The 18,269-nt window shown below is 45.2% G+C and overlaps 1 protein-coding gene and 1 long non-coding RNA gene across 5 annotated transcripts in view; one reads left to right on the top strand and one right to left on the bottom strand.

Annotated features, from left to right (window-relative positions):
* Positions 1 to 18,269, top strand: part of megf10 (multiple EGF-like-domains 10) — a 112,649-nt gene that overhangs the window by 65,465 nt on the left and 28,915 nt on the right. For 3 of the 4 annotated variants that reach the window (XM_049738642.2, XM_049738640.2, XM_049738638.2), the window contains 6 exons: positions 11,453 to 11,587; positions 11,687 to 11,815; positions 11,923 to 12,051; positions 12,167 to 12,295; positions 15,420 to 15,548; positions 15,672 to 15,896. In XM_049738642.2, coding sequence (XP_049594599.1) covers positions 11,453 to 11,587; positions 11,687 to 11,815; positions 11,923 to 12,051; positions 12,167 to 12,295; positions 15,420 to 15,548; positions 15,672 to 15,896 — 876 coding nt within the window. The remainder of the gene's footprint in view (positions 1 to 11,452; positions 11,588 to 11,686; positions 11,816 to 11,922; positions 12,052 to 12,166; positions 12,296 to 15,419; positions 15,549 to 15,671; positions 15,897 to 18,269) is intronic. The other variant, XM_049738641.2, reaches the window with a different exon arrangement.
* LOC137840889 (uncharacterized) lies at positions 5,444 to 6,452 on the bottom strand. The gene is made up of 2 exons (XR_011088043.1): positions 6,128 to 6,452; positions 5,444 to 6,034 (listed from the first exon to the last, which is right to left on the bottom strand). It is a non-coding gene; the product is annotated as an uncharacterized lncRNA (long non-coding RNA).

The raw sequence follows: 18,269 nt of genomic DNA, 5'->3' as shown, positions 1-18,269 counted from the left end.
CTCCGCTGTTGGCTCGTGACCCCCCGCAGAGGCCGTCCCCAGCTGTCTTCCTTTACAGTTGGCTGACTTGTCCTCAGGTCAACAAATACCCTGACGCACGTTGATTGCCGCTTTGCTGTGGAACAAATGCAACTAGACCTTTGCTAACTTTATCTACTTGGTAATTAACACATAATAATAATAACTAACTTGTCCTAAACATTTCAACACACATTAAACAAATGTGAGGTAACCGGTATGCAGTTCCTTAAACAAACATTGAGTAAATATTGGATAACTTTTATGCAACTACTTCTAACTGTATGTAACCCTTAACAAAGAAGAATAGGTCTGATAAACTACAATCTATGAACCAAACCTACATCTAAATATAAAAGGAATGAAGTTCCTGTGAATCAAACAAAGAACATGTCACCTATGCAAATAAGCCCTGCTCATTGTTAGTGAAGGCCTCTTACGGGAACCAAAACACACAGACAACATAAGGACAGGAAGGATACAAATGGCTGACAGGGATCAAAAGACATCCCTATCACTAAAAAGGAAGAACCTAGATAAAAGGAAAGATAAACTCGTAAAGGCGAGGCCTCCAGGTCTGGCAGGCCAAAGCTTCACTTAAAATTATTCCAACATTCCTCCCTGTTTATCACATATTAGCTCAAGTTTTTCATCACCAAGAACAACCACTTCACTCGATTTTCAGTTGTCGGATCACAGGTATGAGCACAAATATGTTTACACCCAAAAGGTTAGTTGTTGCATCATCATCATTCGGAAACACCCAGATCTGGAAAAAAGTCTGTAAACTCAAGTGCAAAAATTTCATCTTCATCATTATCATCAACATGTTGGCGTTCAGACATTAGGCATACCCGGGCCATCTTGTCTTCCATGGGCGATATTGCTGTAGTGATGAGACGATTAAACAGAGCACGCAGACATGGAATACAACAACATCCACACAAGGTGAGTATAGCAGTAAATACTGCAACTGATATTATAATTGAGGACACAAGTGCTTTATACTTCCCAAAGGCATGCATCCAGTTGTCCTACATTGATGTGTCCACGCCAGAGTGCTCTTTCATCCTCGTGTTGAGGGATCGCAGGCCTTCAATGGCCTTTGTCAGGCTCCCATCAGGGGCGGTGTTGTTGGGGATAAAGGTACAGCACTGTTCTCCGAACATTGCACAGACCCCTCCTTTCTCAGACAACAACATATCAAGAGCAATGCAATTCTGGAAGGCCATTAGGGAAGTCGTGGCTAGCTGTTCATGCACTGCCTCAAGCCCCGCTTGTGTCCAATTGCCCAATTTTTGCACGTTGTAATGGATGCAATTTATCCTGTCTACGTTTTTGTTTATCGTACACCACCAACAAATGGAAGACTCCCATCCTGCTGCAATTTGGTCAATTAATTCTTATTAATCAGGAACTCCTCTGGGGACTCTAATTGCATCAATTAAAGTCAGATTATCGTCGCCTCTCAAATTTAAAGACATTTTGGTTTTTACCAGCTTTTCCCCAGATCTTGGCGTGTCGATACATATACAATTTTGCTTGACTACATTCTCTAGAAGCAGTGGTTTCTTTTCTTTTCCTCAACGGATATTATATAGAACGCTCTGTTGTACATTTCACAATCAGTAGACGTGACAGATTTCACACAATCTTTGTTCAATGGTAATGGTACAACATAAAGAATCGGTCGCAAACCCATACACATGACATATTCAATTTGTTCTTTTTTTTTTTTTTTTTTTTTTTTCTTTTTCTCTCTGGTTTGCAGCTTGTTTTCCCATCAGCAATAAATCGTTTCTTTTACCAGTTACTCTTATAGGTAATTACCTGAAACCAATTATCAAACATTCATTTTAGAGATATTAATTTCATTCTTTAACTTCTACAGCTGTTGTTGCCAAGGTATTATTTCGTTACATAACATTTTTGCCACTGTTAAGGCATTCAGTGTTTACTTTGAAGCCAATTCAATCCATTTTGAGAATGCATCTATTATGACCAGGCATTATAACCCTGTGGATTGAGTTTAGCACATGGTAAACAAGCTCTACAGTTTTTTTTTTTTTTTTTTTATAAATGTTTTGAATATGAATCAAATCCATATGTTGTATAAAGCCGACTGAACTGCCCTTTCATCCCCCCTGTTGAGCCATGTGTCAAGTCAACATCACGTGACAACTTCATGGCTCAATATTGCTGCCCATATGTATCGGTTCATTTGTACGAGCACATAATATTGCTGCCCATTTGCATCGGAAGTTTTTCTTTCTCAAAGTGACAAACCAATCCACCAATCGGAAAAAAATCAACAAAATAACTGCCAGTGAATTAATATAATAGTTAATTGTTGTTGTTTCTTAACTTTAACTAGCTCAATCGCTCTCTTATTCTCAAATTTTAAATTTAGCTTTAAAATGTCGTTATTACATAATTTTTCTTCATCCAATTCCAGAAAGCAAGTTCTTTCCGTCTCTCAAATTTTGTTTCATCAAGGCTAGGCATTAATGCAGTGTGGACCAGTTTCTGCCCATAAACAAATTGCTTGCTTTTCTTTACTTCCTATTTTTTCAAAATTGATTTTGTTTTGCGGTGCAAATCAGATAGCCTACCGTCTAATAAATTATTTTGTGCACCTACGTATATTAGCCAATTTCATCCTTTTAACACATAACACTGACAGCACACAGACAACACAAAAACAGCAGAGACACAGATCACAAACAATACCAACAAACAACGCTGCGCAAACGTCATCCTCTATTTTGACGTTTTGGTTAGACCTTTTTTTTTTTTTTTCTCATCAGTGCCTTTATTCCTTCATGCTAATGTTGTCACATCTTCCTTAAGCATCACCCTGCTCACAAACATTCTCTGAGAAACTCACACTTTCCCTGCCTCGCCCACAGCCATAGCACCCCCCGTGCGAGGGGGGGACGCGGCATCAATGTTGATTGGTCACAGGCTGGCCATTTCCTGCAACAATCATGATGCCGGCCCACCGCCCACACGAGCATAGCACAGGCCTACGCGCACAGCCCCGACCCGCGACTACGCCCGAGCGCAGGCACGCTTCCTATCAAGCCACCGTTCTCGTCACTTTCTGCCACACACGTCTTATTTTCTCTACTGCCACACACTGCTCATCTTAGGTTCGCCAACCAACTTGAGCACACCATCATCCACTTCTCAATTACCCTATTATTGCTCAACAGCCTCCTGACATTCTCCATTACTGATTTCTCCATAGGACACACATCTCACACACTCACACATATACACAACATTCATGAGGATCCTCTGCGCGCACGCACACACACACACATCAGCACAAGAGGATGATGCACAACATATAAAACCACATAGAGCGTACTAAGAACACCTTTTTGCTCATCTTACTTGTCAGATTTATTCTCTATTTTAGTTTTAGGAGCTATTTGTAATTCTTTTCCATTTATTTTGCAAAGTTTAACTTCAGTGTTTCTTTATCTTACTTTATCCTTTTAACACGAATATCTCCTGTATATTTAAGCTAATTTCTCTTTAATTTTGGCTGCCAGGTCCCCACTTTATTACATGAGAATCTGATGTATTTTGATCTTGTACTAGTCATTATTGGTTTTGTTTATATGTGCAATTGTGTGCCATGTGGCCCTTTTCTCCACAATTCCAACATTCACGTTCACTATAAGGTACAAATCCTCTCCCGTGGCCCTTGGAGCCTCCTCTATTAGTGGCTCCTCGCCCCCTCTGACCTTTCCACCCTCTGCCTGTATCTTGGTAGAAAGTGTCACTGTTCTCATCTACCAAAAAAATGTCTTTTGTCGCTTTCACTTGTTTCTGTTTTTCTTTGACTTTTTCTGCATGGAGGGCGTGATTTATGTATTCCTCCAAAGTTCCGGTGTTCATGCCTATATAATGTTTGATCACCCAGCCTTGTATTGCTGGCCTGGACCCTGCGTGGATGGCATTTTTTAATTGCTGTTGATAAGCACCTTGAGGCGCAATATCTTCCACCAGCCCACTGTGTGTTTTAAACACTTTTGTCATGCGCACTCGATACTCGTCAAAGGCTTCATTATCATTTTGTTTTGTTCTCCCTTTCTCTGTATAATTTGCTCTCATTTCCTTTGACCTATCCATTTCTATTGGGTTTTTCTGTCTGGTGGCTCTGTCTGTTAACCCATAAGGGGGGGTTGACCCCTCTTTTGCACCAGTGTCGGGTATTTGTGGATAGAACTTCTCTATGACCTTATTTTTTGAAGTTGTAGCATGTGCTTTCCCTACGCGCTTCTCTACTTCCTCTACACCTCCCCCTTCTTCTCTAGCTCTCTGTAAATTTTGATTATCTCTTGCCTGCCTACCATTAGGCCCAGTCTCATCATCTTCCTTCCTACAATACAGTGCCTTTTCCACTTTCTCTTTTTCTCCCCTCTCTCTCTCTCTTGCTACTTTGAGCCAAAACACCACATCCTCATCTCCTTCTTTTTTCATCTTTCTAGGGTCTCTCTTTGTTCTCTCTTTCATGGCGCCTCTAAGTTCTATCAATTTGGTTGTTTTTAGTTGTCCCTCAAATTTATATTTCTTAACCCATTTATCGAGGTTTTTAAGTCGGTCGGGATCCTGCCTTTCAATTATTTTCCAATCTTTACATTTAAGATTATCTCGGATATTATTTTTACTCTTCCCGTTCCCCATTTTAATCAATTTGGTCCCAACTGTAAAACCATAGGGGTTTCTAAAGTCGGGTGTTTCCAGTGGGATAACGAAAAGATCCTGTGGTGATTTTCACTTCTACCAGCGTTCTGGTGGAGAATCCTTGCCTATTGCGTCCACAGAACCACGTTATGTGTTCCCCACTGTTTTAATATGGAATACTGTATCTAGTGATACGTATTCCCATTCACACTCCCAATCACTCAGTATTACGGAATTTTCGTCACGTGGACTTCCGCTGACCTTTTTCTTTTGACGGGCCTCTCCGTCGGACACCTCTGTCCTTTAACCGGTTTGTTACACCTGCGTTGTGTAACTTTTATTTAAACGGACCTTTCCGTTTTGGTACCTTTAGAACGAACCTTTCCGTTCTGTCCTAGGACTTTTATAGGGCACAACGAGCCCTCGGCCGCTCATTCCTTTTATATATAAAAAAACAAACTCACCCTCTGGTTCTCTTCACCTCTGCACCTCGGACTGCCTTCAACCCTTAGATCCCAGCTGACGAGCAGACAGCCAGCCTTTGAAAAGGATTCTAGGACCCCACCTAGGAAGGTCCTGCCGCGCGCGGTCTTTCTGGATCTCTGCTGCCGTCCGCTGGAATCCTCAGGTGTGTTGGCATCCGACTCGAAGGACCAATTAAATGTTGGGTCTAAATACGATTAGACATTAAATCACTCGCTGGAATGAAGAGGAGAAGACAACCAGAACAGGTTTACTCGCGAGGAGAACGATAGAGAAAGCAATCTCAGTTACAACCTCCATCAGTTCTGAGTCCTTCCTCCACGTGCCCCTCTTTTTAATGTTATGGTTGCCCTGGTTACAGAGGCGTTGCTACACTAAAGGGAGGGGGATTGTGTCTGTAGCAACGCTGATTAGCAAAAGAATGTAGTGTGGTGTGAATTAGCACTCCGCTGTTGGCTCGTGACCCCCCGCAGAGGCCGTCCCCAGCTGTCTTCCTTTACAGTTGGCTGACTTGTCCTCAGGTCAACAAATACCCTGACGCACGTTGATTGCCGCTTTGCTGTGGAACAAATGCAACTAGACCTTTGCTAACTTTAGCTACTTGGTAATTAACACATAATAATAATAATAAGTAACTTGTCCTAAACATTTCAACACACATTAAACAAATGTGAGGTAACCGGTATGCAGTTCCTTAAACAAACATTGAGTAAATATGGGATAACTTTTATGCAACTACTTCTAACTGTATGTAACCCTTAACAAAGAAGAATAGGTCTGATAAACTACAATCTATGAACCAAACCTACATCTAAATATAAAAGGAATGAAGTTCCTGTGAATCAAACAAAGAACATGTCACCTATGCAAATAAGCCCTGCTCATTGTTAGTGAAGGCCTCTTACGGGAACCAAAACACACAGACAACATAAGGACAGGAAGGATACAAATGGCTGACAGGGATCAAAAGACATCCCTATCACTAAAAAGGAAGAACCTAGATAAAAGGAAAGATAAACTCGTAAAGGCGAGGCCTCCAGGTCTGGCAGGCCAAAGCTTCACTTAAAATTATTCCAACAGGGATGGACAGCAGAAGACACAGAAAACACACAAAATAAGACAAAGAAACAGAGAGCGACTCACCGTGGCAGCCATCCGCGGCGCCATCAGGCCTAAATTACAAGCAGTCTCAAAGGGCTTCACATAGACAAATAATTGACAATTATTCTCAAAGCATCCCCTGATCTTCAGCTCCCAAAAGGTCAAGGAAAAACTCAAAAAAAAACTACCAGGAGAAAAATGAGAAACCTTGAGAAGGGACCACAGATGGAAGGATCCCCCTTTCAGGATCACCAAGCTGCAATGGATGCAGAGAGGGCACATAAAATATGGAATATGAAAATCAATGAAAAAGTGGATGTCCAAGTCAAAGCAACGAGCTGGAGGAGGTGCCCTCAATTGTCCTGGCAGTGTCTTCGAGGAGTGTAAGCTGCAGTTCTCTCATCCTGAATTGGTCCATGAGAATCCAGATAGCCGCTGTCAGCTTGAGTGTCACCTAACCACCTCCCCAGCCGGGGAGGGGGGATGGGGAGAGGGAGCGAAAACAAACTCCAGCCGAATCGGCCACTACAGGTTAATTAAAGTCCATATCATAGAAATGTGTATTTAAACGTGTGAATGTTTCTACTGAGGTAGCAGTTCTAATATCTATTGGTAGGGCATTCCAAAGCTCTGGAGCCCGAATAGAAAATTCTCTAGACCCTGCAGACATTTTCTTGGCCCTCGGTGTCACTAAAAGACTAGGGTTTTGCGAACAAAGGTTACGAGACGGAACATAAGGAACAACTAGGTCGACGAAATATGAAGGCGCTAAGCCATGCAATGATTTATAGGTTAATAGAAGAACCTTGAAGTCACATCTTAAATAGACCGGGAGCCAATGTAAGTTGGCTAATATTGGGGTAATGTGATCAAATTTTCTTGTCTGTGAGAGCAGCCGTGCAGCAGCATTTTGTACTAACTTTAGACTTTTGATGCTGGACTTAGGAAGACCAGATAATAATGCATTACAGTAGTCCAGGCGCGACGTGATGAACGCATGTATAATAGTTTCCGCATCACCGGTCGAGAGGATCGGACGAATCTTAGCAATATTACGAAGGTGAAAAAATGCAATTCTGGTTATATTCTTAATGTGCTTTTGAAAGGAGAGCGTTTGGTCAAATATTACCCCGAGATTAGTTACTGTATTGCTCTGAGTGATAGTACGGTTATCTATAGTTATAGTGGTTTCCTTAAATAAGTGTTGATAACGAGCTGGACCAATTAACATCTCAGTTTTATCTGGGTTAAGACGAAGGAAGTTGAGAGACATCCATTGCTTGATATCCGCAAGGCACGCCTCAAGATTAGAACAGTCCCGCGGATCTGTCATCGATAACGGCATATATAATTGGGTGTCATCTGCGTAACATTGAAAACTAATATTTTATTTACGTATTATGTCCCCAAGCGGAATCATATAAATATTAAATAGAATTGGTCCGATTACCGATCCCTGTGGGACACCACACGTAACATTATAGAGCTCAGAGGACGTATTGCCATGGACCAGTCGGTGTGTCCTGTCTGATAGATAGGAATAGAACCAGCCTAGTGCTGACCCTGAAATACCAACACAACTTTTAAGACGCGCTAATAAAACATTGAAGTCTACAGTGTTGAAGGCAGCACTAAGATCGAATAGTAACAATACCGATGAAGTGTTGAATGTGTGTGTGAATCCAAAGCTATGAGGAGATCATTAGTCACTTCAGCAAATGCTGTCTCAGTGGAATGATTAGCTCTAAAACCAGACTGAAAAGATTCATATCGATTATTGGCGGCCATGTAATCAATAAGCTGCTGTGCTACTACTTTTTCAAGAAGTTTTGCTATGAATGGGAGGTTTGAAACTGGCCTATAATTACTGAGACAGTCCGGGTCAAGATTTGGTCGCTTAAGTAACGGTTTAATGATAGCGGTTTTAAAGGCTGTTGGCACTATAGGAGACAGACAGATTAATTATAGTTAAGACGGACAGTCCTAAAATTTGAAATAATTCTTTAAATTGTTTGACTGGAAGCGGGTCGAGTAAACATGTTGTTTGTTTAGCCGCACTAACCAATTGTGTAAGCCTTTCAAGGGACACGCTTTTAAAATTTGAGAGGGTTATTGCATGATCGTCAGCGTCGGTAATCGGTGGTCTCGACTGAGCGATTGGCTGCTATAAATCTGATTGCTCTTTTGTCTTTAACAAAGAACTAAAATTTCAAATTTTGTTAAGTAATGATCAGACAAAACAGTAGTGTATGGCAGTACTGTTATATTTGAGGTTGCCAGTCCTCAGGATAATACCAGATCTAAGGTATTTCCGTTCTTATGCGTTGCTGCCTGTACGGCTTGCGTAAAACCAAACGTATAAGTTAAAGTCTGAAACGCCGAAGTAAGTGGCTCTGACGGTAAATTCATGTGGATATTAAAATCCTCAGGGTGGCTCGGAGGCGCACTGGTTAGCACACTGGTTAGCACACTGGTTAGCACACTGGTTAGCACACTGGTTAGCACACTGGTTAGCACGTCCGCCTCACAGTTAGGAGGGTGCCGGCTCAATTCTACCTCCGACCCTCCCTGTGTAGAGTTTGCATCTTCTCCCCGTGCCCGCGTGGGTTTTCTCCGGGCATTCCGGTTTCCTCCCACATCTCCAAAAACGTGCTTGGTAGGCCAATTGAGCACTCCAAATTGCCCGTAGGTGTGAGTGCGAGTGCGGATGGTTGTTCGTCTCTGTGTGCCCTGCGATCGGCTGGCAACCCGTTCAGGGTGTCCCACGCCTACTGCCCGATGACTGCTGGGATAGGCTCCAGCACGCCCGTGACCCCCGTGGGGACAAGCGGTATAGAAAACGGATGGACGGATTGAAATCGCCCATGATTATTATATTATCCACATTTGTCACTAGATCAGCCACAAATTCTGAAAATTCATCCAGGAAGCCAGAGTAAGCCCCGGGTGGACGGTAAATAACAGCAAGATAAAATGACGGTAAAGCGGTGGATCGGACAGTGAGAACTTCAAATGTTTTAAATACGTTAATCGAGCGAGGCCTAAATCTAAGATCGGAATTTGAGATGAGGGCGACACCCACTTTTTTCGAGGACGCGCCACATGCGAGCTCACAAAATTTGGAGGCGAAGCCTCATTAAGCGGCAGCAGTTCATTAGGTTTTAACCAGGTCTCGCAAAGACCAAAAATATTTAGATTATATTCCGTGAGGAGGTCATTAACGAGAACTGCTTTCGTATGAAGCGATCTAATATTCATAAAACCGAGTTTAAGTGTAATCTATTTATCGAAGGATTTTTAAACGAAATGCGAGTAAGATTGTGTTCTCTAGGCCTGACATCACTTCTCAAATGTTTATTAGCGCGGTGGGACGATACGACCGTGGGAATTTGATAGTAAATATTTGGTACACATGTAATATTATCTGAAACAGGCAGCATTTCCTCAGCGATACCGGTCGGGGTGGAGTGATTGTATTTGTCTAGTACCTCAGTAGAAAGTGTGTTCATGTGTACTGTAGCACTATTCAAACTGTGACGCTCTAGTTTACACAAGGAGCTATGTGCATGCTGGAAGTCTAGCCTAGCGCTAGTTAACTTTAACTTAACAGACTCCAAACCCATCCTAACAGGTGGTCTCGTCACCTGTGCCCCGGCCTGCTCTAAAGTGACCTGTCATGAGTGGCTCAAACAGTAATCTATATTCCTAGAAAGAGTGAAGGCGCCTTCACGGTTAGGATGAAGGCCGTCCTTCCTCAGCAGGTCGGGGCGCCCCAGAAGGAGGACCGGTTATCTATAAAATACAGTCCCTGCTTTTTACAGAACCCAGCCATCAATCGATTAAGGGAGACTAATCTACTAAACCTCTTATCAGTGCCTCTCCCAGGCAAGGGGCCAGAGACAAATACTCGATGCCGACTCATCTTTCTGGCGAGAACACAAGTCCTCGCTATGTTTTTCTTTGTGATCACTGATTGCCTCATCCTAACATAATTGGCGCCAACGTGTATCACTATGTCCGAGTAGCTTGTGTTGTTGGAACTACGCTGTTGACTAGGCCTAAGATTAGCTTCTTTGTCGGGTGCTCTGCCCCCAGGAATACACATTACCGTGGCTGGATTTTTAAGCGTGATATTTCGAGTAATGGCGTCACCTATGACCAAGGTGCGAGGGCCAGTAGACCGAGATGACTTTGGACAGCTATGCGTCTTACCTGGCTCATTGCGATTAGCAAGCCGCTTGGGGCTAATGCTAATGCTAACTGGGCTAGTGGGCTGACTACAGTCCGCATCTGTGTCCGCCACATCTACTGTTATCGCACTATTCTGCTCTAGCTGGCGGACACGTACCTCTAGCAGGGACAACCTCTCTAAGAGAAGGGTGCAGTTGGTGCACGAAGCCGTACAAACCTCTTGATCCGCAGCCATACTTTATGTTTCCGATGATCGACGGTAGACAAACGGCCACGAAGCATCCGCTGAGAGCCGAACAGTGACGTCCCTTTTGAAAGGGATACACCCTGAACTGATCGCCAGCCAATCGCAGGGCACACGGAGATGAATTACCATCCGTACTCACACTCACGGGCAATTTGGAGTGGTCAATCGGCCTACCATGCATGCCTTTGGAATGTGGGTGGAAACCGAACACAGGCAAAACATGCTCCACACAGGCCAGATGCGGAATCCAACTCTGCACTTCTGAACTGTGAGGTGGACGTGCTAACCAGTCGACCATCGTGGACTCCGTCCTTGCTACTATTTGTAAAAACTAATTTACTATAGCAAATAATAGTCATTGCATCAGTTTCAATTCGTGGTCATTTTTTAACTTTGAAGAACGGTAACTAACTGTGTTACAATATAAAAGCTGATCATACATGATGAGTACCATTTAGATGCCCACTGAAGTGGAGACTTTTTGCTGCTGTCATTCAGGATATACAGAGCTCCTTTAGAGGTGTATTTAACCTGGAAATTGGGATCAACTCTCCATGATATGACTTCAAGGGCATTCAACGATTTTACTACAGTAAAGATTAAATTTGGCACATTTCTTTGGGGGTGTGGGGCTGACCGTTGCTGTGGTATTTAACATGAAGTGAGCATTAGACATGAGTCTACCTAATCTTAGGTTCCCTTTTTCTTTTTCAGTATGCTCTCCAGGTTACTTTGGTCACCGTTGCAGTCAGACGTGTCCCCAGTGTGTCCACAGTAATGGACCATGCCACCATGTGAGTGGACAGTGTGACTGTCTCCCAGGCTTTAAGGGGGGACTTTGCAATGAGGGTGAGCATTACATCAGCATATTGGTGGTCCCGACCAAATAGTCAACTTACAACTTCACTGCAGCATAAATGTTATTTAAGAAAGACATATCTTGTGTAGTTTGTCCCAGTGGTTACTACGGGAGGAAATGTGCCTTGAGCTGCACTTGCACCAACAATGGCACGTGCAACCCTATTGATGGCTCCTGTCAGTGTTTTCCAGGATGGATTGGCAGTGACTGCTCTCAGCGTCAGTTCACTCCCTCGAATTCTATACGATGTGGTGTTACTGTGGTGCATTACGCTGCTTTCATTGTACCTCACAGCACACTTGATCAAGTTGTCTTTGTATTGCAGCGTGTCCTCCTGCTCAATGGGGACCCAACTGCATCCACACATGTAACTGTCACAACGGAGCCCATTGCAATGCCTATGATGGCGAATGCAAGTGCACACCAGGATGGACCGGCCTTTACTGCACACAACGTCAGTCGACTACCTATAGACTTTGTTTTTATTTTCCTCAGTCGTCACTACAGATTACCATTATTCCCTTCCTTAAATCAGTGTTTTGACTTGACATGTCTTGACTCCTTCTCAGGTTGTCCATTAGGATTTTATGGGAAAGATTGTTCTCAAACATGCCAGTGCATGAATGGAGCAGACTGTGACCACATCTATGGACAATGCACCTGCCGTACTGGCTTCATGGGCCAACACTGTCAACAAAGTATGTAAACAATCAAATAATTCCGTTAATGGTTTCTCTTGACTGCTGTTTGTAGCAACTGTCCCTATAAATACGTCATTAATTTTACTTATGGATTAAGCTCATGTAATTCGGTTAAAGGGAGGTTAAACTGAGGATGGTTAATTTTTCACTAACTAGCGCAGTTTAGGTATGTTTTTATCAGGAAAATGAAAAACATTAGCAATTTTTTTTTATCCATTAATTTTAGAGAAATATTGAAACAACACATATGTAAGGTGAAATCGTGTATATCCAATAATTTACTGTATTTTCCGGACTACAAGCCGCAGTTTTTTTCATAGTTGTGATTTATACGCAGGAGCGACTTATGTGTGAAATTATTATTAACACATTATATAATTTCACATGTTATTTTCTCACTAAACCACCTGAGGGCGCTCTAAGACTGTGGAATAATTGGAAATGCAACTGACAATGAGTCAGACATTAGCCACGTAGAAGAGGAAGCATCACGTCTTCTACTTCCGGGGTTAGCAGAGTTGTTTATAAGTGACACAGAGGATGATGATTTCATTGGATTTAATGATTTGGAGTGACGCGGATGGTTAGATAAACTTGTTATTTATGCTATAGTTATTTGAATAAGTCTTAATATGTTACATTTGGCACATTCTCAGTTCCTTGTTTATGTGTTTACGTAACGTTAGCATACCGTACTTTCAGCCTGTTGTTGCCTATTCTATTTTTATTGTAAATTGCCTTTCAAGATGACATGTCTGTTCTTGGTGTTGGATTTTATCAAATACATTTCCCCCAAAAATGCAATTTATACTCCGGTGCGACTTGTATATATATGTCTTTTCCTTCTTTATTATGCATTTTATGGCTGGTGTGACTTATACTCTGGAGAGACTTATAGTCTGGAAAATACGGTAATTAGCACCTTCAGAAACCACCTAGCAAATCATGAGATTTCATTTGGGCCAAATAACGGTACAGCCATTTTGGCATTGAACATAAAATATAACTTTTTTTTGTTTTTATTCTTATTTTTTTTTAACAATTTGAGTAATAATGCAAAATCAAATCTGATCTGATTATCTGATAGAATAATCGGTACAATGATCGATTCTAAAAATATTTGCTCGTGACAGTCCTACTTCAGAGTGATCATAACCTAAGAATTACATTTTATGTCGCAAACAGAGCCGAACAGTCAAGTGCAGCATGACAGAGTTTATTGTTTGGGGTAGGGGAAACGAGGAGAGCTGGGATAGCGGAACGGCTGGAGTGACGACTCTGCCGGGTGGAATCAGTGACCTAGGATGACAGGGTGGTTGGTTGCTCCCCACGGGGTGACTGGGTGGTGGATGCCTAGCAACCACCTGGGGAAAAGAGGAGCGGAGAAAGCGTGCAGCACAGCGGAGCGCAGCAGTGAGTCGTGGTCGGGGACAAGCAAGGGATCAGGACAGGCAGCGCGCAAGACGTGGTCAGAAACTAGTGAGAGGTCAGGGTAGGCGGCAGAGAAGACAAGACGGGTCAAGGTCGGCAATGGGAGTCAGACGGGGAGAGAGCAGTGAGCAACAGGGTAGCATCACGAGACAGACTGACAAGGAAGGACGGGGATCATGGGGTTTAAGTGCTTAAGTTACAGGTGCAGGCAGGTGTAACTGATTAGTTTGACAGGTGGCCAAAACGCAGGAGCGTGACATTTTAATTTAGTTTAAAAAAGATTGTTGACCCCTGGTGTAGTTCTTTAATCGCCTGACTTAAGAATACAGTGGAGCCTCGGGTTTCAAACGTCCTGGTTCTGAAACAAATAGGTATTCGAACAAAAAAATTCTAGATTTTTTTTGGTTCGGATGTCGGATGAAATTCGGTTGTCGAACCTCGCGAGATGAGCCGAGAGGACCCGCATGCCAACTGACTCCGTTCGTTATTACATTCTCGTTACTCTGAGGATTGCATCAACTCTAATCATGCCACCAAAGGAAGCAAGTGGGGGCAGTAAAGCCATCCTAAAACACAAAGACGCTCCTATAGCAATGCGGTTGCGCGATCGGACCAAATTAAGCTCCCTGCATACTGAGGTCCACTTACATTTTGGAAAGTCCATTAGGACTTTAAAAATATTTTCTAAATTTTAGCGACCGCTCTGTCACAATTATGTGACCAGTGCGATGCAGTTGCGCAGTTGCGCGGTCGACGATGCGCGACCGTTGCGCGTTCGGCGGTGCGCTGCAGTTGCGCGATCGGACAAAAATGCGCAAATGAAAGAATGCTTAAAAAAAGGCGGGGTTTTTTTGCGTGGAATTTTTTTTCATTATTTGTAATGGGAAAACATGATTCGGAATTCGAACGATTCACTTCTCGAACAGCCTTCTGGAACGGCTTGTGGTCGAAAACCGAGGCTCCACTGTAGTATGAAATTCCATCCATCCATTTTCTGAACCGCTTAGTCCCCACGGGGGTCGCGGGCGTGCTGGAGCCTATCCCAGGCGTCATCGGGCAGTAGGCGGGGGACACCCTGAACCGGTTGCCAGCCAATCGCAGGGCACACAGAGACAGACAACCATTCGCACTCACACCTAGGGACAATTTGGAGTCTTCAATCGGCCTACCAAGCATGTTTTTGGAATGTGGGAGGAAACCGGAGCGCCCGGAGAAAACCCACGCGGGCCCGGGGAGAACATGCAAACTCCACACAGGGAGGGCCGGAGGTGGAATCGAACCCGCACCCTCCTAACTGTGAGGCGGACGTGCTACCCAGTGCGCCACCGAGCCGCCTAGTATGAAATTGACACGGTAAATATATTATTTCTTTGATTGGCAACCAGTCCAGGGAAAGGCTATAGGGCAACTTTTGCCCAAATTCAGATGGCAAAGGATCCAGCTCCCTGCAACCCTGAGCAGTATAACCAATACAAACATTTGGACAAATGAATGGATTTGTACTTACTGAATTGAACATCAACAGAAAGATTTGTGACTTTTATCTTCCTATTAGGTATGATTAGTTTATTTGTTTACCTTGTCTTTTTTAACTGGGTTTGGGACCGGCTCTTCGAGTAGCCTACTGAGGCCACGTATTGAAATCCTGATGTGATGAATATGCGCTTACATTCGTTACTTGTTATTGTAGCGTGTCCTCCTGGTTCATATGGTTATGGCTGCCGGCAGGTGTGTGACTGTCTCAATAACTCCACCTGTGATCACATCACTGGTACATGTTACTGTCACAACGGCTGGAAGGGAGCCCGCTGTGACCAAGGTGAGGACGTAGACTTGTGTGCATATATGATTCTATTGTACACTGTAATATTAATTGAATACTGTATGTCTACACACACAAGAAGCTTAACATTGATACTGCTTTCTCATCTCCGATCTGTAGCTGGTGTTGTCGTTGACAGCCTCAACACCTTCACCAGTGCTGCGGTGCAGGTGGACACCTATCAAATTGGAGCCATTGCAGGAATTGTTGTGCTGGTCCTCCTTGTGCTCTTTCTCCTTCTCCTCTTCATCATCTATAAGAAAAAGCAGACAGGAAAAGAACCTCCAATGCCAGTAGTGACATACACTCCTGCCATGAGGGTGACCACTGACTATACCACCACAGGTACCATCACATATAGTTTTGATAAAAATATGGACTGGATCTGGACCAGTGTTCCCTCTAAGCTGCGCAGCTGCGCAATTGCGCACTGGTCACGCAGTCTCTGCACACAAGAAACTCCATGCTGCGCACAAAATAAAATTCAGCATACACTGATTGATTAATATCTAATCCGTCCATCCATCCATCCATCTTCTTCCGCTTATCCGGGGTCGGGTCGCGGGGGCAGCAGCTTCAGGAGGGACTCCCAGACTTCCCTCTCCCCAGCCACTTCGTCCAGCTCATCCCAAGGGATCCCAAGGCGTTCCCAGGCCAGCTGAGAGACATAGTCTCTCCAGCGCGTCCTGGGTCATCCCCGGGGTCTCCTACCGGTGGGACATGCCCGGAACACCTCCCCAGGGAGGCGTCCAGGGGGCATCCTGATGAGATGCCCGAGCCACCTCATCTGGCTCCTCTCAACGTGGAGGAGTAGCGACTCTACTCCGAGTCTCTCCCGGATGACCGAGCTTCTCACCCTATCTCTAAGGGAGAGCCCGGACATCCTACGGAGAAAACACATTTCGGCCGCTTGTATCCGGGATCTCGTTCTGTCGGTCACGACCCATAGCTCGTGACCATAGGTGAGGGTAGGAGCGTAAATTGACCGGTAAATTGAGAGCTTTGCCTTTTGGCTCAGCTCTCTCTTTACCACGCCGGAGCGGTACAGAGTCCGCATTACTGCCGACGCTGCACCGATCCGCCTGTCGATCTCGCGCTCCATCCTCCCCTCACTCGTGAACAAGACCCCAAGATACTTAAACTCCTCCACTTGGGGCAGGATCTCATCCCCGATCCGGAGAGGACATTCCACCCTTTTCCGATCGAGGACCATGGACTCGGATTTGGAGGTGCTGACCCTCATCCCGACGGCTTCACACTCGGCTGCGAACTGCTCCAGTGAGAGCTGGAGATCACGGCCTGAAGAAGCCAACAGCACCACGTCGTCTGCAAAAAGCAGAGACGCGATGCTGAGGTCCCCAAACCGGACCCCCTCAACGCCTCGGCTACGCCTAGAAATTCTGTCCATAAAAATTGTGAACAGAATCGGTGACAAAGGGCAGCCTTGGCGGAGTCCAACCCTCACTGGGAACGAATCCGACTTACTGCCGGAAATGCGAACCAAACTCTGGCATCGGTGATACAGGGACCGAACCGCCCTTATCAGTTGGCTTGGCACCCCGTACTCCCGAAGCACTCTCCACAGAACCTCCCGAGGGACACGGTCGAACGCCTTCTCCAAGTCCACAAAACACATGTGGACTGGTTGGGCGAGCTCTCATGCACCCTCGAGGATCCTGCTGAGGGTGTAGAGCTGGTCCACTGTTCCATGGCCAGGATGAAAGCCACACTGCTCCTCCTGAATCTGAGGTTCGACCTCCCGACGGACCCTCCTCTCCAGCACCCCTGAATAGACCTTACCAGGGAGGCTGAGGAGTGTGATTCCCCTGTAATTGGAACACACCCTCCGGTCCACCCTCTTAAAGAGGGGAACCACCACCCCAGTCTGCCAATCCAGAGGTACTGTCTCCGATGTCCACGCAATGTAGCAGAGGCGTGTCAGCCATGACAGCCCTACAACATCCAGAGCCCTTAAGAACTCCGGGCTGATCTCATCCACCCCCGGGACCTTGCCACTGAGGAGTTTTTTAACTACCTCAGTGACTTCGACCCCAGAGATTGGAGAGTCCGCCTCAGAGTCCCCAGGCCCTGCTTCCACAATGGAAGGCGTGTAGGCGGAATTGAGGAGGTCTTCGAAGTATTCTCCCCACCGACTCACGACGTCCCGAGTCGAGGTCAGCAGCACGCCATCCCCACTGTAAACAGTGTTGACGTTGCACTGCTTCCCTCTCCTGAGACGCCGGATGGTGGACCAGAATTTCCTCGAAGCTGTCCGGAAGTCATTCTTCATGGCCTCGCCAAACTCCTCCCACGCCCGGGTTTTTGCCTCAGCAACCGCCGAAGCCGTGTTCCGCTTGGCCATCCGGTACCTGTCAGCTGCCTCCGGAGTCCCGCAGGCCAGAACGGCCCGATAGGACTCCTTCTTCAGCTTGATGGCATCCCTTACCGCCGGTGTCCACCAGCGGGTTCGGGGATTGCCGCCACGACAGGCACCAACGACCTTACGGCCACAGCTCCGGTTGGCCGCCTCAACAATGGTCCACTCGGACTCAATGTCCCCCGCCTCCCCCGGGACGTGGTAAAAGCTCTGCCGGAGTTAGGAGTTGAAGCTCTTCCTGACAGGGGATTCTGCCAGACGTTCCCAGCAGACCCTCACAGAGCGTTTTGGTCTGCCAGGTCGGACCTGCATCTTCCCCCACCATCGGAGCCAACCCACCA

Source organism: Syngnathus scovelli, chromosome 13 (assembly GCF_024217435.2).
Source record: "Syngnathus scovelli strain Florida chromosome 13, RoL_Ssco_1.2, whole genome shotgun sequence".
Lineage (NCBI taxonomy): Eukaryota > Metazoa > Chordata > Actinopteri > Syngnathiformes > Syngnathidae > Syngnathus > Syngnathus scovelli.
Note: the sequence above shows the minus strand (reverse complement) of the source record. Positions and strands in the feature narration are given on the sequence as shown.